Source organism: Entelurus aequoreus, linkage group LG13 (genome assembly GCF_033978785.1).
Source record: "Entelurus aequoreus isolate RoL-2023_Sb linkage group LG13, RoL_Eaeq_v1.1, whole genome shotgun sequence".
NCBI classification, from domain to species: Eukaryota; Metazoa; Chordata; class Actinopteri; order Syngnathiformes; family Syngnathidae; genus Entelurus; species Entelurus aequoreus.
Genome location: NC_084743.1, coordinates 66,625,638 through 66,653,476, shown reverse-complemented (window position 1 = coordinate 66,653,476; position 27,839 = coordinate 66,625,638). Strand labels below are relative to the sequence as shown.

The window sequence follows — 27,839 nt, the reverse complement described above, 5'->3', positions numbered from 1 at the left end:
TGGGTGTTGTTGATAAATGGCTTTCGCTTTTGCATTGTAGAGTTTAACTTGCACCTACTACTTACTGACACGTGTTTACTGAGCACCTAGCACCTTACTGTATCTTACTGACAGTGGTTTACTGAGCACAATCGCTTAACAATATCAATATCAAGTTTGGTTGCGCCATCTTGTTGTCTCCCACTTGATTCTCTGCACAGAGTGAAAAGAGAAAGTAAAAATTAGTGCTGCAGAGAGCAAATGAATTGTTGATAAAACAGTTTATGACTTGTTGTTTTTTTAAACGGACCGTAGTCCTTCGCCGTGCTCATCTTTTCATTTTGTCCGCTCTGTATTCGGATGTACGGAAACAACAGGTAGGAACTAAAGTGCAAGACTGTGTGAAAAAATAAATCACCAAAAATAAAGAATGTGCGACTTGAAAAATAATAATTTAGTGACGTTCCCATATTATTTAAATAAAAATTACTGCTTAACATACATTCATTTCCATTCTTAAATAAGACTAACAGACCAAATTAAATGTTACACAGACCACGTAACTTCTTTGTTCTTTTTAGGTTTCTGAGAAGAGTGTAGATGCAACGATATGGAGTTTCTTTGCGGTAAACTGGACGGGCTGTGTGTGTCAATGTGTGTTGTGTAAGTTGCACTTCCTCTGTTGTGCGATTGTGTCCCTTTTGTTTGCTACATTTGGACACCTCTGTAACAGATTATTCACTCTTTTTGTCCTGACCAAGTGGCAACCATATTGAAATTCATCGTGAGTAATCAGTTTCTAAATATATCAAATTAGGCTTTGACGGACATTGCATGTTGGGGGAAAGAAAATGCAGAAAATTGCTGAACTCGTCAAAAATGATTTGTTGTCAACCACTTATTAACACATCCTCCCTCCTACACAACTTCCTCATTGGTCTTGATTGTCTATCCATTTGATTTTTATAGTCTGACATTGATGTTTTTACAATTTTAACTAATATTTTCCATTATCTTCTTTTTGGAAGTAAAGTTGTGAACCATCACATTGTCACAAAAAACTATCTTAAAATAATGTTGAGGTTTCCCTTTTTTATATTTCCATCCATCAATATTCTCGAGTGAAGTGGTTCTCAAACTTTTTTCCCCAAGTACTATCATAATGACTAACATTACAATACAATAGCGTAGTAGGCCTAAATATTCATTAAAAACAAGGCAGAAGCTTTATTTAATAAGTATATTAAATATTTTGGCTACTGTACCATTACACAGTTTGAACAGTAACACATTGTTTTGTATATATATATATATATATATATATATATATATATATATATATACTAGTGGAGCCGGCTTACCAGTAGTGGTACATGTACCAAGGTTTGAGAATCCCTGAGTCCAGTCTTATTTACTTCAATAACTCATTAAGCTACTGTGGAAAAATAAACTGTCAAAGTCTTAAGCTTAAAAAAACAAAGGCACTTGCAAAACAATATACTTCAACAAATTATCGGTGTCTAACTCAAGTCCCGAGGGCCAGATCTGGCACCTTGGGAGTTAATTGTTGGCTGAAAATTAGAGCACTAATTGTTAACTAATTGTTAACGCGCGATACAAAAGCGGCAATTGGTTGCTGGCAACTAGAGCGCTAATTGTTAGCTGGCAACTAGAGCACTAATCGCTAGCAGTAGAACACTAATAGCGAGCTATCTTAAATGCTAACATAGAATATTATAATACTGCATAATTATGTATTCATGTTAATTATTCACATTCAGTCGTTATTAGCTTGTAGTTATTTGGACCATTGTGGTGCAATTACCCTTTTCAAAATGTCATGTCAGCCAAGTTCTTACCTACACTTTACACTAGTCGGAAACACAACTTGGGTACAGTAACATTGGTAGTGATGCTAGCAAGCCCAGTTTTATGAACAAAATCTACATTGTTCTTCATGCTCTTCCACAGACTGAATGAACCATGATCTGAGGTGTGACTGCATTGACATGTCTCAGCCTGAGTCCTGCGTCGCTGTGTGGGACTGGTTGAGTGGCCTTCGTCTTGAACAGTATTGTGAAGCTTTTGAGGGTGCAGGCCTGTCCACTTTAGCGGAATGCCTCAACCTCACCGCAGACCAGCTGGAGCGGATGGGAATCTCACTGCCGGGCCATCGGCGACGCATCCTGGCTAACCTGAACAAATCTCGAGATGTCCCATCTCCGCCACAGTTTGACGCCTATACAATCGATGTACCAGTTGAGAGACCAGAAAGAGATCAGCAATTGGAGGAGAACGAGCACCATAGAGCGTCACCCTGTGGGGGATCACCAGTCCTTGTTCAGCAGGACGAAGGTGTCCTGAATAATGATCTACAGACCACTGAATCTTCTGTTGGAGACAGAGAAAAACCAGTCCCTCGAAACAAACAAGTGTCCAGAATGAAGGAAGAAATTGAAGAAGAAGACGACAGGATGACAAATGTTGAACCTAAAGCGGAATGCATTGCGGTTGAAGGAGTAGATGTAGAGAAGAAGAGGCCAGTTCCAAAAGAGAGGACAAAGTTCCATCTCAGTGTTCCAGTGCTATTGGACTCTCAACCCTCTTTGCCCCCAGTCCCACCACGGAGCACCTTGAACTCCCCTCCACAGCGCTTCACCTCCGCCTTGACTCCCTCACCCTCTGCACAAAGCCCCGCCTCACCCTGCCAGACCATTAATGCCGTAGAAATGGAAACTACTCCCAGTAGGCCTTTGTCCTACACTCTGACCCAGAACCCTTCACAAGGACCTATCCACCTGCCTTGGGTACCCACCTCCCAAACACACTCGCAGACATTATCCCTTCCAGTGCCAGCTCACGATTCAAGCAGTGATGGAACACAAAAAATCCCTCCCACCTCCTTCACAACCTCCTCCCCCAGGGAGGGGAGAACAGCTCCACCACTGCCTCCGAAAGTTGGGGCTGCGCCAAGAGGCCCTCCGAGACTTCCATGCAGGCGCCCTGTACTGTCTTCCAGAACTCACAGGTAAGTGAGTGCAGATTCAGATTTATACTCAGGCATGTGATTTTTTCGTCTAAAGTCGGAATTCCGTCTTTTTTAATCTCGGGAAAAAAACAAATTATCTCCCTATTTTTCCGTTTTTTTTTCCGACCCTAAATCAAGATTCGAGACGTAGTTTATATTACGCCGTAGTTGATTGGTCGATATGTTCCTTGTGACCAATCAGGACATCTGTTATGAATGATGACGTTAATAACGTCATCATTCATAACGGTTATTACCGCCATTTTCCATATGTAAACGATGTCGGTTCTCGAGAGAAAGGACGCTTTACGAGTAAAAGAAATTGATAAACATGTCAAAAATAAGTTTCGATGGGACTGGATGGAAAGGGAAATCACTGATACTGTTGGGAAGAAGGAAGTTACGACTTTGTTCAGTGATTTTATTCGGAAAATCGATCGTCTCGGAAAGGTTTTGTGCACGTGGTGTCATGATAATATTGACTTTGGATCACGAGGTTTCAAGGCTTTGGAAGTACATGCGAAACGGCAAAAACATATGAAACAACTTGAAGGAAAACAAACTTTTCACTAGCTGGTCCTTTTGGATGTCAACCGAAAGTGAGCAAACCTTACGGACTTCATTCTTTGTTTACATCGACAACTGCCGTAGACATCGAGAGGAAAGATCCACCCAAACAACCCACTTCAGTTGCAGACAGGGTTGTTAATAATGAGGTAAGCTAAAAAAAATTTGCTTGCGAAATACGCATGTTTGTTTTAAATATTAACCAATTATTGCTTTGCGAAATATAAATGGGTTTTTCTAAAAATAAAAAGCCACGTGAAAATATATTATGAAATTACAGAAATTCAAAGAGTCGCATTATTGATTCCAGTTAACAATTTATTTGAAATAAATTTGCATATAATACTATTTTGTAATATTAAGTTCTTATGTAGTCTCTTGAAACTATTGTCAGTGGTGTAACAATCTTGAAGGTAAATATTTTCACACTTGTTTCATGCAATATGTCAGTGTCCTCACATTATTATTATTTCCTATTTTCAAATATGAGTAAACAATACTAAACATGTTTAATTATTTTCATAAATTTATATCCTATTTTGGCGAAAAGAATGAAATGTTTACATTTGGTATTTTGTTAAATAAATTTGCAAGGAAAGCTCATGTTAGGGCTGGGCTCTCCGAGAAAGCTAATGTGTGAAGTGAACTGAAGTAATGTGGTAATACTGTAAATAAACTGTAGATAATAACACTGATCAATGTGACACCTGTGGATGTGAAATGAACACAAGATGTAAATATTAGTGACTAAATACTGTTGGGACCGAACCATATACAGTGATTCATTAGGATAATTGGGTTATGTATGTTCTATTAATGATGTTTTCATGTCTTTAAACACTAAAATATCTTCTTCAAATGGTGCTGTCTTTGTTAATTTTAGCACGTTAAATTGGTGAAAAACCAGGAGCTTCGGGAGGCCTTCGTCCCCCAGGCCCCCGGAAATTTTTTCAGTCTTTTTCATTGTGGTCAAATCACATGCCTGTATACTGCTCCTATGTGCATGGCATTTGAAGGAGGCAGAGGCTTAGTCCAGCAAAGTCACTCGGTAGAATCATACCTCCACCAAAAAGACCCTATTTGTATTGCTCTTTGTTGTGAACAGGATTTTACAGATGCTACTGTAAGTCACGAGCCATAGAATAATTATTAAATTTGTTTAGTGATTGCATCAGTAATGCAGTCGAAATGACAAAATCCAGGCATATCCAGCGTCCTTTGCAGTGGTCTATTTATATTGTCAGAGTTGCACATTTGGAAAAGTATAACCCTGTTTTGCCACACACCACAGTCCACTGCAGAAGACCATGGTTTTCAGGTGGACATACAAGCTTTGGTGGAAGCCTGTCGTGGCCTGTCACAAAAGGCTGTCTTTTCTTGAGTTTGTTGGTATTTTTCTGTGTGTAGTGTTTTAGTTCCTGTCTCGCGTTCTTATTTTGGTGTTTTTTTCTGTTTTCTTTGTGTTTTCCTATAACGGCTTCACGCTTGTTTCTGAGCACTAATTCCTGCACCTGTTTTCTGTTAGCAATCAACACTATTGAAGTTAAGCCTTTTGCTACCTTTGTGTCGGAACATTGTTGATTGTTCATCATTATATCGTTCGTGGACGCGTCTCCTGCTGTACATTCTTATAATTAAGTCTTTGCTGTTCTCCAGCATTCCGTTTTGTTGTTTTGTAACCTGATCAGTTTTCTTTAGCATACCCCTCCTTATGCTTTCACAGCCTTCTCCAGTGGCCCTCGCCTTTTGTTTATTTTCTTATTAAATACCTTTTTACCTGCACGTTGCCTTTTCGGCTTTCTGCATATTGGGAACAGGCCAACAATTACCGTCATGCGACCCCAGCGTCACTAGTGCTCTCCTTCATAAGTAGTCCTTGAGGGTACGACAATGCTTGCTGATGGGTCGGAATGCATTAGATAGCTGAATAGGTCTGAACGAGGAGGAAGTAAGAATGTAAACAGATGAAAAACAGGATTGGTAGTCACAGTGTGAATTGCTAATTATCAAAACATCTTTCAATATTCATTCTTACATTGAATTGAAGCTCAATGTGTTGGCCTGAGATTAGGAATGTGCCGATCGATCTGCCACTAATCAGTATTGGCTGATTTTCTTGAACAAGGGGATTGTCATTCCCTGATAATGTCTTTTAATGCCGATCACAAACACCGACTAATCGCACGAGTAAATGCGGCAAATTTGACCGCCCTAATGACATTTCCTTTTCTTTCTGCCTTGATCGTTGAGGGGATTATAATCAGAGAAAGGTTACATTTAAAATAAAAATATTTACATTTAATTTTTTTTTCTCCTCCTTGTTTTGGATAAATTTTTTTTATCAATAATTATTGATTTCGACCAATAAAAAACACTTATATTGTGATGCAGTTTCCAGCCATATCGCCAAGCCTTAGTCTGCGGTCCCTTCCCAAGGTTTCTTCTTTTTGAAGGTCCTTTGGGTATTTTTCTTGCCTGTTTGTTGGTTTAGATAAGGGGATATTGTTGTGAGTTTGTTAAGCCTTTTGAGACACTTGTGAGTAAGGGCTGTATATGAATACATTTTGATTGATTTACATGTGTGGAAAAATTGCAAGGAGATTTTAAAAAAATACCGGTAAATTTAACATTGAGTATAATCAACCAAACATTTTACGACCCTCTGCGGACACTTTGGAGGGTCACGGACATGGCCGCCTTAATGCACAGGCTCATGTGGGCTGAAGCCCAGGGCCCCCCGATTTTTAGGGCGGAATGCACTGGTTGGTGTTCATGGCTGTCAATCACAGACAGCTGTTCTCCGTGTAGTGATTGTGTACTCCCTTTCTCAGCTGCATTGTTTTTTTCTTACCACTCCGAGCGGGTCGCGAACCCAGGTCGCCGGTGTGAGAAATAGATAGATACTTTATTATTCCCCGGGGGGGAATTCAGGTTTTCACAATTCCGTTCAAGATTGGACAAACATTGTACAGGGAGACAAAACAGGAATGCTTACGAGGCCCCCAATTTACGGCGCACCTTAAAAAGTGGAAAAAAGTTGAACGGGGGGTTAGTAAAAAAATAGTTGATCTCAGACTGGGCTCTTGGGGAGAGAGGTTGGGGGTGGTCCAGACTGAGGCCAAGAAAAAAAACTTGATAGCCACAAGCACACATAAACATGTTACACAGAGTCCACAATACTTGCAACAGAGGAGGACAGCGCAGAATAAGAGGCTCTTAAAGGCCTACTGAAACCCACTACTACCGACCACGCAGTCTGATAGTTTATATATCAATGATGAAATCTTATCATTGCAACGCATGTCAATACGTAGATTAGTAAAGTGCAATTTTAAATTTCCCGCGAAATATTCTGCTGAAAACGTCTCGGTATGATGACGTTTGCGCGTGACGTCACGGATTGTGTGGACATATTGGGACACCATTGTGGCCAGCTATTAAGTCGTCTGTTTTCATCGCAAAATTCCACAGTATTCTGGACATCTGTGTTGGTGAATCTTTTGCAATTTGTTTAATGAACAATGAAGACAGTAAAGAAGAAAGCTGAAGTGGGAAGCGGTGTATTAGCGGCCGGCTGGACTCTTACTTACCAGGAGGACTTTGAGTTGGATAGCAGACGCGCTACCGTAAGTACGCAGCTTTGGCTTCCAAACATTTGATCGCTTGCCCGTACGTGCGTGCAGCTATGTGCATGTCACGTACGTAACTTTGGGGAAATATATGTGCTGTATGAACTTTACGGAGGTGAACGGTACTTTGGGCTGTGGGATTGAGTTTGTTGTGCGGGTGTTTGAGTTGTATTGGTGGGTTATATGGACAGGAGGGAGGAGGTGTTTGTTATGCGGATTAATTTGTGGCATATTAAATATAAGCCTGGTTGTGTTGTGGCTAATAGAGTATATATATGTCTTGTGTTTATTTACTGTTTTAGTCATTCCCAGCTGAATATCAGGTCCCACCCGCCTCTCACAGCATCTTCCCTATCTGAATCGCTTCCACTGCCCTCTAATCCTTCACTCTCACTTTCCTCATCCACAAATCTTTCATCCTCGCTCAAATTAATGGGGTAATCGTCGCTTTCTCGGTCCGAATCGCTCTCGCTGCTGCTGGCCATGATTGTAAACAATGTGCAGATGTGAGGTGCTCCACAACCTGTGACGTCACGCTACTTCCGGTACAGGCAAGGCTTTTTTATCAGCGACCAAAAGTTGCGAACTTTATCGTCGATGTTCTCTACTAAATCCTTTCAGCAAAAATATGGCAATATCGCGAAATGATCAAGTATGACACATAGAATGGACCTGCTATCCCCGTTTAAATAAGAAAATTTCATTTCAGTAGGCCTTTAAATGTATAAACAAGACAGAGACATAGTGGCAAGCGGGCAGAAACAGAGAGGGGAGGGGGATGCGATGCCTTCACCAAGTGCCAAGAGAGAGGTCGAGCGTGCTGACTGCTGAGCTAAAAGCTTTGGCAATCTCCAAGATTGCCAGCATTCTTGTAGTTGCACTCGCACAGATGTGCATGCACTCGTTGAAAAGGACATGTATTCAGGAACAAAATTATTTTTAAATTAGTTCTCCAGGGAGGGAGGGGTTGTTGGTTAGATTTGAGGGGGTTAAGGCAGCTCCCCCTGTTGAGGACCTCTGACCTAGAAGACAAATACTGAATAATTACAATTTGATATGACTGCATGTTCTGCTGTCTTACTCTAGAGAAGACTACGTAGCTGAGCTCTGACCCAATTTCCGTACATTTTCATTTCTCAATTTTGAGATTCAGTGCCCTTCCTGTTACACCTACTCAGTGGCCTAGTGGTCAGGGTGTCCGCCCTGAGATCAGTAGGTTTTGAGTTCAAACCCCGGCCGAGTCATACCAAAGACTATAAAAAAAATGGGACCCATTACCTCCCTGCTTGGCATTAAGCATCAAGGGTTGGAATTGGGGGTTAAATCACCAAAAAAATGATTCCTGGGCGTGACACCGCTGCTGGCCACTGCTCCCCTCACCTCCCAGGGGGTTAACAAGGGGATGGATCAAATGCAGAGGACAAATTTCACCACACCTAATGTGTGTGTGACAATCATTGGTACTTGACTTAATTTTAACAAACAACCCTGTTTTCCCCTACCAATCACCAGTGTGGCCTAATAGTTTTTCTAACAAGACAGTGCTGCCATCTGGTGTACAAAATGATTCACTGCACTCCTCGTCAATCCAAGGGGAGCTGGGGGAAGATGATGTGTGCCTCTCCTGTGTGCACTTTCTGTCCATTTTCTTTTGAACAATAACTGGTAATACTGCAGTATCTAGTAGTAATACGGAGTGCAGTGTGTGATACTTTTGACCTGCACTCATGGCCTCTGCTCTCGCTTCAACAAGAAGTGGCTGCAGTGAGAAGTAGGAAGTCACAATGGAGAACAGCGCAGTTAAAAACTGTTCTGAGTGACATGGAGATACTGAGAGAGTGGAGAAGTCATTTTCTCCAGGATGTTCTGTCAAAGTGTTGCTAGTGACAGCTATTTTGAGTCAGATGTCAATGCGCCTTGTTGCCTCCTCCCCCTTATTTCCTCCCTCCCTCCCTCTGCTCTCTATATTACTCTTAAAATGATTGTATCATCATGGAAGAGGACCTGTTTTGACCATGACAGAGCAGGTAACTTTGATCTATGTTTTTATGCGTCTCTTCATTGCTTTGTCTTTCATGCCCCGTCACCCTTTTTCTGTGTTCCAAACAAGGAAGACTTTTATTTCAGTGCTGTCTTCTTCAGAAATAAGTTGCTGTTAGATCTCATGTCTGACATTCTGAAGTCGTAATGCGCCAAAAAGGATGCTTAAGGGTTTCTTGCACGGTCCACAATAAAGGCTAATATTAGAATTAGAACAGGGATGTGATTTTGTAACGGTTTCTATAGCTGTTGTAGGAACCGTTCTTTTAGCTGCATTGGTGTAGTACAGTACATGATACTGTATTGTCAACCACAAAGTTATATAGCTATACTAACGTTTCCAGAACTCCTCACTTAAACTATGCCCGTTGGCGCAAAGAGCACTCACTGAGGTTGTTGGTTTAAGTTTGAGGTAGCTGAGATTGTGTTAAATGCAACACGGCAAAGTGCTCTTCCGCTGAGAAATAGGAAGAACTGTGAAAAGGCCAGTTTCCTGTCATTGTGGAACTATTTTTAGGGAGGTATACCTCGTACTGATGACACCATGATGTTCATACATGTGATGACCTCAGTTGTTAGCTGTATTCACAATGCTCTATAGCAGGGGGGCCCACACTTTTTTAGCAGGTGAGCTACTTATCAAAGTACCAAGTCAATGTTATCTACCTCATATATATATATATAAATATATATTTAGTCGAGGTTTCTGTGGTTTATCCGTTATACAGTGCTCAATACCGGGGTAGAGCGGAATATACGTTAAGTCAGGAAAAAACACAGAGGCTATATCATCCCTACAAGCCTGTGTTTACATACACTTGTTTAGAGCATAATGTCATGGCTGTCTTGAGTTTCCATCAATTTCTACAACTCTTATTTTTTTGTGATAGAGTGATTGGAGCACATACTTGTTGGTCACAAAAAAACATTCATGAAGTTTGGTTCTTTTATGAATTTATTATGGGTCTATTGAAAATGTGACCAAATCTGCTGGGTCAAAAGAATACATACAGCAATGTTAATATTTGGTTACATGTCCCTTGGCAAGTTTCACTGCAATAAAGCGCTTTTGGTAGCCATCCACAAGCTTCTGGCAAGCTTCTGGTTGAATTTTTGACCACTCCTCTTGACAAAATCGGTGCAGTTCAGCTAAATTTGTTGGTTTTCTGACATGGACTTGTTTTTTTCAGCATTTTCCACACGTTTAAGTCAGGACTTTGGGAAGGCCATTCTAAAACCTTAATTCTAGCCTGATTTAGCCATTCCTTTACCACTTTTGACGTGTGTTTGCGGTCATTGTCCTGCTGGAACACCCAACTGCGCTGATGATTTGAGGTTGTCCTGAAGAATTTGGAGGTAATCCTCCTTTTTCATTGTCCCATTTACTCTCTGTAAAGCACCAGTTCCATTGGCAGCAAAACAGGGCCAGAGCATAATACTACCACCACCATGCTTGACGGTAGGTTTGGTGCTCCTGGGATTAAAGGCCTCACCTTTTCTCCTCCAAACATATTGCTCGGTATTGTGGCCAAACAGCTCAATTTTTATTTCATCTTACCACAGTACACTCCTCTAGAAGGTCTTATCTTTGTCTGAAACACGTGTTGTTGTAGAAGCCAGCTTATCTCTTCCCGTAGTTAGCTTTTACGGCTAATACCAAGGCACGCCGATGTGTTACTACGATAGAAAAAGAGTTCCTTAGTCTTCACTCTTACAAACCCCGTTTCCATATGAGTTGGGAAATTGTGTTAGATGTAAATATAAACGGAATACAATGATTTGCCAATCATTTTCAATCCATATTCAGTTGAATATGCTACAAAGACAACATATTTGATGTTCAAACTGATAAAAAAATTTTTTTTTGCAAATAATCATTAACTTTAGAATTTGATCCCAGCAACACGTGACAAAGAAGTTGGGAAAGGTGGCAATAAATACTGATAAAGTTGAGGAATGCTCATCAAACACTTATTTGGAACATCCCACAGGTGTGCAGGCAAATAGGGAACAGGTGGGTGCCATGATTGGGTATAAAAGTAGATTCCATGAAATGCTCAGTCAGTCTGTGGACGTCGTGTCTTCCGGACCAAAGAGGAAAAGAACCATCCGGATTGTTATAGGCGCAAAGTTGAAAATCCAGCATCTGTGATGGTATGGGGGTGTATTAGTGCCCAAGACATGGGCAACTTACACATCTGTGAAGACACCATTAATGCTGAAAGGTACATACAGGTTTTGGAGCAACATATGTTGCCATCCAAGCAACGTTACCATAGACGCCCCTGCTTATTTCAGCAAGACAATGCCAAGCCACGTGTTACATCAACGTGGCTTCATAGTAAAAGAGTGCAGGAACTAGACTGGCCTGCCTGTAGTCCAGACCTGTTTCCCATTGAAAATGTGTGGCGCATTATGAAGCTTAAAATACCACAACGGAGACCCCCGGATTGTTGAACAATTTAAGCTGTACATCAAGCAAGAATGGGAAAGAATTCTACCTGAGAAGCTTAAAAAATGTGTCTCCTCAGTTCCCAAACGTTTACTGAGTGTTGTTAAAAGGAAAGGCCATGTAACACAGTGGTGAACATGCCCTTTCCCAACTACTTTGGCACGTGTTGCAGCCATGAAATTCTAAGTTAATTATTATTTGCAAAAAAAAAATAAAGTTTTTGAGTTTGAACATCAAATATCTTGTCTTTGTAGTTCATTCAATTGAATATGGGTTGCAATCATTTTGCAACGCAGTCTGCTGAAAATGATGGAAAGCACCACTCTACATAACAACTGACACTGTGGTCAAAGTTGGACTTGCCACAAAACACATTTTAAGATATTCAACACTCTACTGCTATCTGGGCGCTCAAGTAGATAATGCACCCCCCCTTTCGTCATGTTTTATGTGTTAGGTAAACCGTAACAAATGGGGCCATACGAATCCCCTTCTTACTGTACTTAAAAGAAAGTCCAAGGTCATAGAACATGAATGGCTTTGTCTTTTTTCTGCAGCCTGTGCACATTGTAATATGTATCGCATTAGGTTTGCATTAGTTGCCTTGGTATGTTGTTAACATGGAGATGGTATTTAGCAGAAGGAGTCAGGTTCAGACATGTTGCCAAAATGAGACGTAGAAGGAGAAAATGTAACAGCTAGAAAGCGCAGAAGAGAAGAGAGACACTATTTTTTTTAGCCGTCGACATGGGGTTCTCACGCAATCTCCAATGACCTCGGTGCTCGACGACACCACTGAGGCTCTTTTGACATCTCCTGTACTGTGTTGTCTCGCAGCCCGCCTTCTAGCAACATGGATCAACTGCTTCAAGACCATACTCCAAGGGTTCCTCCTCGCATCAAGACTCCTCAAACTCAAGAAATCACACAGCAGTCAAGTCAAGATGACCACCAACCTGGCTTGCCTGCTCCAGGAGCCCTCCAGTCAGCACCTCAGACAAGTAAGTACAGCAGCACCCATACAAGAAAGGACAGTGGAACCCCCCAGTTACCACTCCCCTCATTGTACGAACCTTCTTGATTTATGAACCACAGACTGAATAAAAATAGGGTTTGGTGTACGAACCTTTTTTCCGTGTTTTCGCGGGTCATTAAAATGCATTACAAGTCATTAAAATTTTGCAAAAATTAAGGCCTTAAATGGCATTTATAGAACATTAATTTTGATATCTAGAGGCACTACATTTTTTATACAATGGTAGGCCTTGGCTGATTGTCAATAAGTCAATAAATCGAACAATTAACTATTAGTTAACTTTGCTGTCATCGATAAATTGCTACGTCTTCGTCTCTGGCTTCCAAACTGGATACCAGAGGTTTCACTCTGGTCTTCGCTCTCAGCACCTGAGCGCGTTTAATAATTAGTAGAATTACATGAACAGAGTGAGCCTATTGTCAGTCAACCACAATCTTTGTTTCGGTACGCGCAATTCTCTTCCACACGTTTTCCTGTGTACCATAGTGGTAGCGACACTCACTTTAAAAAACACGTTGCATAACACCGAAAGACTTTCAAAGTTTTTGAATAAATAGATATGATCGAAATAGTATCACTCTCACGGAGATTTCTGTGCCATTTTGAGAGTTAATTAGCAAGCCAGTCACTTGATCGAGTGACGTCGCGCTAGGAACCAAAGATCCCTTCCCCATTAACAACAATGCTAATCAAGCAGACTTTGTGAGAGGCAACAACGATTACTTTGGGAAAAAATTATGATCCAGAACTTTTTTGAGCCCGAATACAAAGAGGATGAGCAATAAGTTTTAGAAAGCCGACTACTACCCAGATGCAGCTTTATTGTGACACTAGCACCGACAGCATTGCTAGGTGCTAAACATACACACGTGTGTGTGTGTGTATACATATATATATATATATATATATATATATGTGTGTGTGTGTGTATATGTATTTATGTATGTGTGTATATAAAAATATATGTGTGTGTATATATCTATCTATATGTAGGGCATTAAATTAGATGTGGTGTATATATATATATCTATATATCTATATATATATCTATATATATATATATATATATATATATATATATCTATATAGATATCTATATAGATATATATACATCTGTATATATATATATATCTATATAGATATATATACATATCTATATAGATATATATATATATCTATATAGATATGTATATATATCTATATAGATATATATATATATATATATATATATATATATATATATATATATATATATATATATAGATGTATAGATGTATAGATATATATATATATATATATATATATATATATATATATATATATATATATATATATATATATATATATATATATATATATATATATATGTGTATATATATATATATATATATGTATATATATATATATATATGTATATATATATATATATAGATGTATAGATATATATATATAGATGTATAGATATATATCTATAGATATATAGATATATATTGATATATGTATGTATGTACGTACGTACGTATATCCATCCATTTTCTACCGCTTGTCCCTTTCGGGGTCGCGGGATGTATGTACTGTATATGTGTGTGTATATATATGAAACCTGTAGAGCCTGTGGTGTTCATCCACCTATTGTGTTTCTCGTAGCACAGCAATTGTGTGATAGAAGTGTGTGTTCAAAGTGTACACACTTAAATGGAATTTTGTTGAGGCTTGCATTGTTTCTTATGGAAACAATTGCTTCAATGTACAAACTTTTCTATTTACTAACCCTGTTTAAGAACCAAGCAAGTTTGTAAACTGAGGTTCCACTATAGACTATCAATTTGTATCTTTTTCATGCTAATGCATGATCAAATTAGTCAAATTTATTTCTGATTAATCACAGTAGGACGGGGATTCATATGGCCCCATTTGTTGCAGTTTACCTGACACATGAAACATGACAAATTGGGGGCTGCACTATCCACTTTAGCCGCCAGATGGCATTGCTTCATTATTAATTGTGTGTTTCAGCGCTGTCGTCCCTCGATGGCGACTCTGATGACTATGAAGAAGTGGACGCATCTTATGTCAGCGTTGGCCAAGGGAACCCTCTAGAAAGGGTAAGAGTGTTTGTCGAGTTATTCTAATACATGTATCTCTTCATGACATTTATGAATGACAGCAGTGTCCTTCCACAGGAAATGTCCCTGCAAGTTCCTGTTGTAGCGGCAAAGGGGCGATATAGTTCTTTGTGCAGCGACGACGAAATATTAGATGACGATGAGTAAGTAATACGCAACCATTATTCACACACGCACACAAACAAACACCTAGCTTGTGCAAGGTCCTGATTTGGAAGCGGTAATCGCAAGCTGACAACTAGGGCGTTAATCGCTCGTTGACAACTACAGCGCTAATCATTAGCTGGCAACTAGAAAGCTAATTGCTAGCTATCTTAAAAGCTAACACGAATATAACACTACAATTATTTACTCATGTTATTATTAATCACATTCAACTACATGATAGTGTGTTGGCTCAATGTTCATTTGTATTTAAAGACATTTACTTTTGTGGAAAAGTTGCATTGGGAAATATACAAAAATAAATAAACAATACAATTCACAACCCCCCTGTAGTACCTCTGCGAACCCCATGGGGTCTACAATATAACATATTTAAAAGTTATTTTAAAAGACATGTTATATGTTAAAATTGTTTGGGAATTTTGAGGGGGAAGCATAGATTTCATTGATTTTAATCAACTTCAATGGGCGGCGCTGATTTGAGGTACAAGTTTTTACCTACGAGCTCGGTCTTGGTACCAATTGAGCTCGTAAAATGAGCATTACCGTACATCATACTTGCCAACCCTCCCGATTTTCCCGGGAGACTCCTGAATTTCAGTGCCCCTCCCGAAAATCTCCCGGGGCAACTATTCTCCCAAATTTCTCCCAATTTTGGGGGCGTGCCTTAAAGGCACTGCCTTTAGCGTCCTCTCTCACCTGAAAAGGAGACTATTATATATGTCTCCGTTATCCATAGTTTTATCTTTACCATGAATTGATTAACGTGGACCCCGACTTAAACAAGTTGAAAAACTTATTCAGGTGTTACCAGTGGTCAATTGTACGGAATATGTACTGTACTGTGCAATCTACTAACAAAAGTCTCAATCAATCAATCAATCTATAACCCATAAAGTAGGCAGGCACGGAGCTATTTCTCAGCGTGTGTTTATTCCAGCCGGCACGTTAATACACTGACACACAACATCCGGATTCCCATCATGCATTGCTTCAAAACTACGGCAAGTAGTAATGTCTAAAAACATAACATAGACGAAGCAGAAGAACGAAGAAGAGACATGGCGACGGCGAGTAAGAAGCAGAAGTACGCTTGCAAGTTCCAAAAATGATTGGAAAAAATAATTTCAGTTCATCCAGGACAGCTCGAAGGGGAAGGGGTATGCTGCCTGCACATTTTGTAGATCAGACTTTTCCATTGAACACAGTGTCCGAACTTATATACTCATTCATGAACAGATTATTTATATATATATATATAAATATAAGAAATACTTGAAAATATATACACCCCCGCTACACCCCCCACCTTAACAACCCCCACAACCCCAGCTCCCGAATTCAGAGGTCTCAAGGTTGGCAAGTATGCCGTACATGGAATGGCAATTCCACTTCCTGTTTGCGAACCGAAATCTAATTTCAATACAAAATTAATTAGAATGGCATTTGAATAGAGGAAACATTCTCAATTGAATTGGACATTTTGCACAATCACTTTTGAAACCGCAGCCTTTGACTTGACAAGTGTCTACTGCGTTTACTGTGTTCAAGAATGATCTCTTCACATTCTCAAATCAACTAAATATTTACATAGTGTCTTGATATAAAGTGAGTAGAGTGTATTTGACATTTACAGCACGCGCACAATGTTTACTGTAATTCATGACCGCAACAGACTGGAAAGACCTGCAGTGTTTGTTTTTCTAGCAAACCGGATAGGACATGTTCTTTGCTGACATTGCGTTTTGTCTTAACCACTGTTTTTTGCTCACTAATATGCATCCATAGATCGAGTGTTTGGGAGGAACCGGGCCTTAACAGCCTTCAAAGCAGCATCTACTTACCTAACATTGGCAGACTGGCTTCACCCCCTAAAGAAGACAGCTCTCAGGCCCCTGCTGTTATCAGGAAGGGCTGGCTGGACAAGAATCCCCCACAGGGGTAAGCCTGATAACAAACAAAACAATAGTAACAATCTTTTAAACATGTGTTTGAAATGATTCTGAAATGTTGATTTTCAATACATTACTGTATTTTCCGGGTTGGATTTTGTAAGTGTTTATTTACATACTTTAATTGATTCTAAAAGGGTGTCTGTAACACGGCAGTAGAACGGCTGATCAAACAAAACAGAAGTCATCATCATGGACCCCCGACTCAATAACTCCAGGGTGATATTTTGGAGGATTTACTGTGGAATTTGTGAAAATGAAACAATATAAAAAGAATGTAATTGTAAGTTAATAATACTAACACAGGCACTCGTAAAAGTGTTAGCATATTTCCTGATGCTAACGATTCTAGCACGAGCAAATATGCATGAAAACACTCCAACAGACATCACACATGGGATGGTTTATTACAGTATATGTAACTGCTGCCCTTTTTTTGCTGTTACATACTGTTATATATTGTATATATTATATAAAATATAATATAATATATCAGTGTATATTATATACTGTATTATAATATGTATATATTTTATATTGCTACTTTGGTACATTTTTAGTCTACTTTATACCTGCATTATCTTTTCCATCCTTACCCTTTCCATCCTTTGTAACTGAGCTACTGTGTGGAACAATTTCCCTTGTGGATCAATAAAGTTTGTCTTAGTCTAAGTCTAAGTTTAGGAAGTAAGAATTATTTTAGTTATATTGTAAAACTTACAAACGTTGCTTGGGGTAATGAACGAAGAATCCATTGGAGCAGAAACACTACGGACGATTAGAAAAGACAGGACGGCACTTGTTCTTCCCGTTCAAATATTTAAGCAGCAGGAGTAGATGGTCACCGAGCAGCACCTGCAGTGAACAAACTCGTCCAAAAGTTTGGAACCATAGCACAGACAATAACACACAATTTCAGTGTTTTTGCATGTTTGCATTATGGCCGCCAGCGAAGAAAAATCCATAAATGAGCCGCACCGTTTTATGAGCCGCAGGGTTCAAAGCATTGGAAAAAAGTAGCGGATTATAGTCCAAAATTAACGGTACATACTACTGCAGATTCACATATGCCTATTATTATTATCCTACATTTACAGTACTTGCTCTTACACAGGGTTCTTTATTATCAGAGGCGATGGGTAAAGCTCGACGTGGACTACCTGAGATACTTCGACAATGACAAGGTATTCACCCCCACACGCGTTTTCTTCAGTTCATTTTCACATACATTTCTGCACTCAGACTGTGCTCAAACATGACCACATCTGCAGGCTGCATGTGGAGGTAGGGTTCGGCTTGATAAAGAAGTTGTGGCTTTTGTTTGTTGCAGCAGGTGTATTCGAAAGGCATCATCTCCACCGCGTCAGTAACTAATGTGACCAGTGTGGGGGAGCTGAAGTTTGAGGTCATCACAAGCAATCGGACGTTTATCTTCAAGGCTGAAAGCGAAGGTTTGTCCACAATAATACGTTGCACAGTTCAAACATGTGTATAACGTGCACACATATTTTTCAGCATAAATGTGTGCCAATCTAAATTTGCCTGAATATCCCTTTTTCCCCATTGATTGTACATCCAGCTGAGAGAAACGAGTGGGTGACTGTGCTGCAGGACTGCACAAGAGGGCGCCAGAGGCGCAGTATAATAAGCCCGAGCTTGCCTTTGACGCCACATTTCAAAGGCTATTTGGAGCTGAAAGGTTTACGCTCCAAACTTTTTACAGTTGTGGCCACAGATAAGGTCTTTCTCTATAAAACCATGGAGGTGAGTGTATAATCATCTGATTTGAACATACCTAAAGGGGAACTGTACTTTGGTTGGAATCCATCATTCACAATCCTTAGGTAAGACAACACATTTTTCTTTTTTATGCATTCTAAGTCGTAATATGCAGCAAGTACGAGGTGGCTAACAATGCGGCTAACGGTAGTATTCTATTGCGCCCGTAAAGCTCTGTAAAAAAACATCCAAAGACCACCAACAATACTCCCATTTACAGTTAGGTCCATAAATATTTGGACATTGACACAATTTTCAGTATTCCAGCTCTGTACAGCACCCCAATGGATTTGAAATGAAACAATCAACATGTGCTTTAAAGGCCTACTGAAATTAATTTTTTTTAATTTAAACTGGGATAGCAGATCCATTCTATGTGTCATACTTGATCATTTTGCGATATTACCATATTTTTGCTGAAAGGATTTAGTAGAGAACATCGACGATAAAGTTCGCAACTTTTGGTCGCTGATAAAAAAAGCCTGGCCTGTACCGGAAGTAGCGTGACGTCGCAGGTTGAAGGGCTCCTCACATTTCCCCATTGTTTACACCAGCAGCGAGAGCGATTTGGACCGAGAAAGTGACGATTACCCCATTAATTTGAGCGAAGATGAAAGATTCGTGGATGAGGAATGTGAGAGTGAAGGACTAGAGTGCAGTGCAGGACGTATCTTTTTTCGCTCTGACCGTAACTTAGGCAAAAGGGCTCATTGGATTCCACACTTTCTCCTTTTCTATTGTGGATCACGGATTTGTATTTTAAACCACCTCGGATTCTATATCCTCTTGAAAATGAGAGTCGAGAACGCGAAATGGACATTCACAGTGACTTTTATCTCCACGACAATACATCGGTGAAGCACTTTAGCTGCGGAGCTAACGTGATAGCATCGTGCTTAAATGCAGATAGAAACAAAAGAAATAAGCCCCTGACTGGAAGGATAGACAGAAGATCAACAATACTACTATCAGGAGACACCGAACCAAACACTGGACCTGTAACCACACGGTTAATGCTGTGCCGCCTGTCGAAGCCTAGCAATGCTGTTGCTAACGACACCATTGAAGCTAACTTAGCTACGGGACCTCGTCAGAGCTATGATAAAAACATTAGCGCTCCACCTACGCCAGCCCTCATATGCTCATCAACACCCGTGCTCACCTGCGTTCCAGCGATCGACGGCGCAACAAAGGACTTCACCCGATCATCGATACGGTCGGCGGCTAGCGTCGGATAGCGCGTCTGCTATCCAACTCAAAGTCCTCCTGGTTGTGTTGCTGCAGCCGGCCGCTAATGCACCGATCCCACCTACAGCTTTCTTCTCTGCAGTCTCCATTGTTCATTAAACAAATTGCAAAAGATTCACCAACACAGATGTCCAGAATACTGTGGAATTTTGCGATGAAAACAGAGCTGTTTGTATTGGGATACAATGTGTCCGAATACTTCCGTTTCAACCATTGACGTCACGCGCAAACGTCATCATACATAGACGCTTTCAACCGGAAGTTCCCCGGGAAATTTAAAATTGCACTTTATAAGTTAACCCGGCCGTATTGGCATGTGTTGCAATGTTAAGATTTCATCATTGATATATAAACTATCAGACTGTGTGGTCGGTAGTAGTGGGTTTCAGTAGGCCTTTAAGTGCAGACTTTGAGCTTTAATTTGAGGGTATTTACATCCAAATCAGGTGAATGGTGTAGGAATTACAACACATTTTATATGTGCCTTCCACTTTTTAAGGGACCAAAAGTAATTGGACAAACTAACATAATCATAAATCAAATTGTCACTTTTTAATACTTTGTTGCAAATCCTTTGCAGTCAATGACAGCCTGAAGTGTGGAATACATAGACCAGACGCTGTCACCAGACGCTGCAGCTGTCTTCACTTCCTGCTTGTTCTTTGGGCATTTTCCCTTCAGTTTTGTCCTCGGCAAGGGAAATGCATGCTCAATGGGATTCAGGTCAGGTGATTGACTTGGCCATTGCAGAACATTCCACTTCTTTGCCTTAAAAAACTATTTGGTTGCTTTCGCAGTATGCTTCGGGTCATTGTCCATCTGCACCGTGAAGCACCTTCCAATGAGTTTTGAAGCATTTGGCTGAATATCAGCAGATAATATTTCCCCAAACACTTCAGAATTCATTCTGCTGCTTTTGTCAGCTGTCACATCATCAATAAATATAAGAGATCCAGTTCCACTGGCAGCCATGCATGCCACTACCACCACCGTGCTTCACTGATGAGGTGCTATGCTTTGGATCTTGAGCAGTTCCTTCCCTTCTCCATACTCTTCGTCTTTTAGCAAAGGTAAAACCATTTTTATCTTTTAACCTTTTTGAACAAGTCGTGCATGCTTTTATTTCAAGTCGCCTAGACTACTGCAATGCACTTTATGCTGGCATTAGCCAAAAAACTCTCTCCCGGTTGCAGTTAGTCCAGAACGCGGCAGCACGACTTTTAACAGGGGCCAGGAAACGTGAGCATATAACCCCAATTCTTCGGAGTTTGCACTGGCTCCCTGTTCATTTTAGAATTGATTTTAAATCCTTGCTGTTTGTTTTTAAAGCTTTACATGGACTGGCACCTCAGTATATCTCGGACCTCATCCAAATTTACACTCCTGCGCGCGCTCTGAGGTCCGAGAGCCAGCTCCAGCTCGTGGTGCCCAGGACGAGACTTAAAACCAGGGGAGACAGGGCCTTCTCTGTGGTCGGCCCTAAACTCTGGAACACTCTGCCCCTCCATGTTCAAACTGCTCCCACAGTGGAGTGTTTTAAGTCTCGTCTAAAGACCCACTTTTATTCTTTGGCTTTTAACACTACGTGAGTTGTGTGGTCTTCTGTCCTCTGTTGTCCTGTGTGGTTAGGGTTAGGGTTATAAATTTTGATGTCTATTTTACTGTTTTAATTGGTTTCACCCTTTAAAATCGTTTTTAATCATATTTATTTTTTATATTGTCTCTGTATTGGTTTTCTATTCATTTATTCTTTGTTTTTATTCAGTCATTGGTGTAGCATAATATTGTTTTTAATATAGTTTTTAATATAGTTTTTAATATTGTTTTTAATATTGTTTTTAACATGGCTGTGCAGCACTTTGGAAACATTCTTGTTGTGTAAATGTGCTATATAAATAAAGTGGATTGGATTGGATTGATTCCATCATTGTGGAGTTAAAAACTCAGAAGTGTCAGTAATCCATGCCCTACATGGTCAAAATCATTGCAAACTACAATTCCCAGAATGCCAAGGTAAAATGGCCGCCACAATTACTGATTGAAGGCTCCTGAAAAGGAAGGAGGTCAGTCACTCATTCACCAAACAAGCTACATGGAAGGAAGAACAGCAAGCAGCCACAACCGCAAAATCCACTCAACAAGTTTCTCCAAACACACCAATGGACGGTGAATATGCTTCATTTGATGACGATCGAAATGCTTTGTGTGATATGCTTAACTTGAATCTGCAAGCTTGTTAATTTGCTTACTGAACTATCCTAATTTGTTTGTTTGAACTGCTGGCTTCAAATTGAACCACTGCATTTAACTTTGAGCTTTGATTGCATACTGCGTTTGACTAGTTGAAAGCAAGTTGTTTTAAAGTTTAAAGCACACGTAAAAGTTTAAAGCTTAAGTTAAAATGTTAAAAATGGTTTAAACTTAAGTTAAAATAGCAAATGGTTAGAGTTAAAATGCTTAAAGTCAAAGCTTATGGTTTAATGTTTAAAATTAAAAGTACAACAGATTAATGCCAAGTTAAAGGATAAATTCATGTTTAACTCTTGCTAAAAGTTAAAACATTATATAGAAAGTTTAAAACATTCAGAGGTTTAAAACACCTGTGTAATTAGATTAACATCTTTGTTTCTGTGGTTTAAAGGTTTACAACCTGCTGATGATTTTAAAGATCAACTGAAATCAAACCAACAAAGCTTCAAGTTGGAAGAAATAAAAGTTGATCAATTGGAAATCGTGAGTTGTCAGTGGGTCCTCTTTGGAGTAGAAGAGTGGAACTTAACAATCATTCTAGTACAAGTTGATCTTTGTCTCATCCGTCCATAAAATGTTGTTCCAGAACTGCGCAGGCTCTTAGATGTTTCTTGGCAAACTCTAATCTGGCCTTCCTGTTTTTGAGGCTCACCAATGGTTTACACCTTGTGAAGAAACCTCTGTATTTCCTCTGGTGAAGTCTTCTCTTAATTGTTAACTTGGACACAGATACACCTACCTCCTGGAGAGTTGTCTTGATCTGGCCAACTGTTGTGAAGGGCATTTTCTTGACAAGGGAAATGATTTGTCTGTCATCCACCACACTTGTTTTCCGTGGTCTTCCATGTCTTTTGGTGTTGCTAAGCTCAGCAGTGCGTTCTCTCTTTTTAAGAACGTACCAAACAGTTGGTTTGGCCACACCTAATGTTGACACTGGCCGAGTTAGTGGGCGGCCGAGAGTGGAGACGGCTCTCTTGGTTGCCTTGTTGGGTCTGCTCCTGTCTATGGCCATGCTCCCCTTACCCCAGCAGACGATGGCGTGGAACACCGCAGAAGCCACCACAGTGTATATGTTTTATTTTAATTTTTATTCATAGTTGTTTGTAGAAGTGGCTGGTTGCATCAGCTCTGCTCTTTTAATGTCTTTAATGTCCTTTGTGTTCTTTGATATTTCCCTCTTACACACATGTAAGAGGGATGTGTGCTATGGCTATGAGTTGTTTTTTCCCTTGGCTTCAGTCTGGACCCCCTCTCCAGGGGCCCAGGCTTAGACCGTCCCCCATTGTTTACCTGTATCTCACCTTCTTTGTAAGGGGCGCCGGAAGTTGGCAGACCCGTCAGCAATCCTGTTCTGTCTCCCTGTAATGTTTGATCCTGTTCTGTCTCCCTGTAATGTTTGATCCTGTTCTGTCTCCCTGTAATGTTTGTCTGATCTTGAATGGGATTGTGCTGAAAATGTTAATTTCCCCTTGGGGATTAATAAAGTATTTCTGATTCTGATGGCTTTGTTTTGATTTTAAAGCCTAATAATGGCTTGCTTCACTGATAGTGACAGCTCTTTGGACTTCATATTGAGAGATGACCTCCCTAGATTACAAATGAATATACCACACTTGAAATGGCAACTAGGCCTTCTTATCTGCTCTTTGTAAATTAAATAAATGAAAAAAAAACAAGGGAATAACACACACATGGCCATGGAACAGCTGAGTAGCCAATTGTCCAATTACTTTTGGTCCCTTAAAAAGTGGAAGGCACATATACAATGTGTTTTAATTACTACACCGTTCACCTGATTTGGATGTAAATACCCTCAAATTAAAGCTCAAAGTCTGCATTTAAAGCACATCTTGATTGTTTCATTTCAAATCCATTGTGGTGCTGTACAGAGCTGGAATACTGAAAATTGTGTCAATGTCCAAATATTTATGGACCTAACTGTATATCTTGTGACCTGAATATTAACTAAGTATTAGCGATATTGTTATAATAATCACTAACGCAGACAAACTGTTTTTAGCCGTGCCATGAACACAGAAAGCTAACTAGCTCATGCCGCTATATTGACATATTGAACCGGTGAGCTGCTGCATCGCCTCTAAGCTGTGAAAGTTAATTCTAGATGATAAATCATGCCTCTTACCTGGATAGTAGAAGTATGTGGCCATGAACCGAGAAGTTGGTCAACTTTGACATCCAAATTAGACCTGGAGATGAAGAGAAAGACACAAAAGGCACTTGTTTGTGGCAGTTTTTTTTGTTTTTTAACCCTGCGTGAGTATTATGATTAATTCTTCATCTAATCGGGAAGATAGGAACATCACATCAGTCGGCATTCCGGTGAGAGCAGACGTCGTACAGTAAGGGATTGTTTTATTATGTTTGTTTGTATTTCTTGTGTAGCACATGATGCTTGTGTTTCACTAAAACTTGCAGCTCTTCCTAATTTTATTCAGGCTCAAATATAAGATTCTGGATCAATATTTGTCCCAAATATTGATATTTTTATATATTGCTCTACACTTAGCAATAATGCTACATGATGCTTAGTTTTTTTTTTACTAAAGCTGGATCTGTTTAGCATTAAGCTTCTTAAACTTGTAGCTTATTCTCCTTATATTCAGGCTAAAAAATATGCGGTTCTAGATCATCATTTGTTCCAGAGCAGTGTTTGTTGTCTCTCGTGAAGTCTGCTTTGTGTAGTAGTGTTGTTGTTGTTGAAGGGAAAAGCAAAGGTTGGATGTGTCTGTGAAATTAATACGCCGCCGTATGCTAAAAAAATGACCAAAATACGTATGTATTACATGTTTTTATGAAAAATACATATATACTTACAGCGTGTACATAACATGTTGATATAGGCGGAATAGAGCGACTTTCTTTACCTCCATTGTTAGATGACTTTTACTAGTGTTTATTTACGATTTGGAATGCATAAAAAAGAATGTGTTTTTGGTTAACATTGAGAAAGATAGACAAAATTCTCCCCCAAAAAGTGCAGTTTCCCTTTACCTGTATTGAAATACTGTATTGATATCCATATAACTGTTAGATATCTTAAATAATTACTAATGATTGGCCTTTGGAAACTATTTAACATTGGTATGTTTTTTATGTGGTCTAAAGTCAGGTTTTTGAGGGGTACCACTGATCAATAGAACACAGTATTTTCTGAAGTATGTCAATATTTACTTTTGATATAGAACCATTTCCTCTCTCCAGGACTACCGTATTGGAGTGGGTATCACATCCATTGACATGAACGTAGGAAATGTTAAAGTCACAGATCGTCGCAGCTTTGATCTCACTACGCCTTACCGCATTTTCAGGTACTGTATTTTATGGCTCTAAAAACTAGCGTGCAGTGAGACAGCACGGTTCTTATCTTGGCAATCCATTTTTTGGGGGAAATAGTTGTTCGCAGCCGGTGCTAGTACCGGATCATGTTGCTCCATGCGAATTCCCACCCTTGGTTTAACCACAGGGTCCTCCACTAGACATCTCTCAGCTGGGTAAAAAGCCCTTTGTGTGTGTTTATTTGTGGAGAAGGAGATGTGTGTGTGCACAAGTGCATGTGTTGGCGTGGTATGTGTGGCCTTCTGGCTGACTTCACTGCCTGCTGTGCAAAGGCTCAGCTTGACAGGATGGGGAAATCTGAAGCGCTTTGTGCAGTTTCATGAGTCCGTAAGTCGGACTCTGTCATGCTGACCATACCGAATATGTGTATTTCTATTCTTTTTGATTATGCAGCCCCAACAAAAGTCACCCGAAGGTTTTTCCATTAGACTCCCCAATGAGATGATAATAGGAATAGGGACGGAGAAAGAAGCAAACCCTAGTAGAAGATGAATTAAGGATAACAAAATAGTGGGAAATGTGGATTCCAAATGAGACAGGAGTTGAATCAAAAGATAGAGATCCCTGCAGGTCACTCAAGTAGGCTAGTTCACTGTGTACAAACCCCGTTCCATATGAGTTGGGAGATTGTGTTAGATGTAAATATAAACAGAATACAATGATTTGCAAATCATTGTATTCCGTTTATATTTACATCTAACACAATTTCCCAACTCACTTGGAAACAGGGTTTGTATAAAGAAAAGACTGTGTATAGACCAGTAGATTAGGGACAAACAGTAGGAAAGGGATTCATATGGCCCCATTCCTGGGTGGATCTCGCGTGAAAGGGGTGATTCATTATTTTGCAAAGCAACCCGTTAAAAGTGCTGGAAAGCGCCACTCTACATAGAAACTGCCGCTGTGGTCAAAACACATTTTAAGACAGGGGTGCCCACACTTTTTCTGCAGGCGAGCTACTTTTCAATTGACCAAGTCGAGGGGGATCTACATCATTATGGGCCCGCTGCAATGCCAGCGCCCATTCACATGTTGTTATTATTGCTCATACTTTAAACTTTATTATTATTCTTGTTCCGCACGTTTCTCTTACGTTTACCCCGAGACGAACCGGCCAACGAACCCTTGCGTATGTTATACCGTCGGAAAGGTCTTGTATCGGGGCGGTATAGCTCGGTTGGTAGAGTGGCCGTGCCATCAACCTGAGGGTTGCAGGTTCGATTCCCGCTTCCGCCATCCTAGTCACAGCCGTTGTGTCCTTGGGCAAGACACTTTACCCACCTGCTCTCAGTGCCACCCACACTGGTTTAAATGTAACTTAGATATTGGGTTTTCACTATGTAAAGCGCTTTGAGTCACTAGAGAAAAGCGCTATATAAATATAATTCACTTCACTTCACTTCACTTGTTCGCGCTGATGGGCGTATTTTAAGTTGGGAACATTTCGTGTTACCATTACGACGCTATTCACGATTTAAAAAAAAAAATGGGCCAATTTAATAGGGAAAATGGGCCAATTGAATGGATACACGCCTTTAAAATAATGGCATATTTTTTGCTACTGTGGAGGGGGGTGTGGCCTGCTGACCTGCAGCGAAGCGGGGTGTGCCAAGACCGGCTTCGAGATCAGCGACAGATGGCCCACCTGGGCGTGCTTATCTAATCACCTGTCGCTCTGTTAAAGGCAGCAGGAGAGTGGGGTTGATTGTGGAGCACGAGCGAGAGCGAGACTGACGAAAAGACAATTGCTGAAAAGCACAAAAACAATTTATTGCAAAATAAAACATTGTTGTAAAACTGGAAGAGCCTGGCATGTCGGTGATTGGTGGTCCGAAGAACCCGGAAGCGCAAGTCTTCCACAGCTACTTTTACGCTTTTTTGTCTAATTCCGCAGCCATACACCTTAAAGTCATATAATTTGTTATTTGAAACATGCTAACTGTATGCATGTGTATGTTAGCATGCTAGCGTACTAGTTATATGACTTGGTATATGAAACATGCTGACTGTTATCATGATATCGTTAGCACACATGCTAAGTGTTAGAATTTTTATGTAAACATGCTACTGTTTTAGGCTACCTCTGTAGCTCTTTTTGTACAGTTACACCTAAAACTCACGGATTCAGACACTCTGCACCAGCTTACAAGCACGGCGGCTTCCGGCGACCCCCCGGCCAGAGGTCCAGGGCACAGATAGCAGGCCCATCAAAATTCCAGCTGGAATTTTGT

General features: G+C 40.1%; 1 protein-coding gene and 1 long non-coding RNA gene across 7 annotated transcripts in view; one reads left to right on the top strand and one right to left on the bottom strand.

Annotated features, from left to right (window-relative positions):
• Positions 1–27,839, top strand: part of LOC133663604 (arf-GAP with Rho-GAP domain, ANK repeat and PH domain-containing protein 1) — a 142,772-nt gene that overhangs the window by 27,554 nt on the left and 87,379 nt on the right. For 4 of the 6 annotated variants that reach the window (XM_062068201.1, XM_062068200.1, XM_062068198.1 and 1 more), the window contains exons 2-10: positions 1,951–3,007; positions 12,533–12,696; positions 14,748–14,836; positions 14,915–15,000; positions 16,811–16,963; positions 18,089–18,158; positions 18,305–18,425; positions 18,554–18,738; positions 25,474–25,580. In XM_062068201.1, coding sequence (XP_061924185.1) covers positions 1,956–3,007; positions 12,533–12,696; positions 14,748–14,836; positions 14,915–15,000; positions 16,811–16,963; positions 18,089–18,158; positions 18,305–18,425; positions 18,554–18,738; positions 25,474–25,580 — 2,027 coding nt within the window. In that variant the 5' untranslated portion in view covers positions 1,951–1,955. Of the gene's footprint in view, positions 1–1,950; positions 3,008–9,200; positions 9,231–12,532; positions 12,697–14,747; positions 14,837–14,914; positions 15,001–16,810; positions 16,964–18,088; positions 18,159–18,304; positions 18,426–18,553; positions 18,739–25,473; positions 25,581–27,839 lie in introns of those variants that run through there. The other 2 variants (XM_062068202.1, XM_062068203.1) reach the window with 2 other exon arrangements.
• On the bottom strand, positions 104–23,176 carry LOC133663605 (uncharacterized). The gene is made up of 3 exons (XR_009828387.1): positions 22,991–23,176; positions 16,867–16,969; positions 104–192 (listed from the first exon to the last, which is right to left on the bottom strand). It is a non-coding gene; the product is annotated as an uncharacterized LOC133663605 (long non-coding RNA).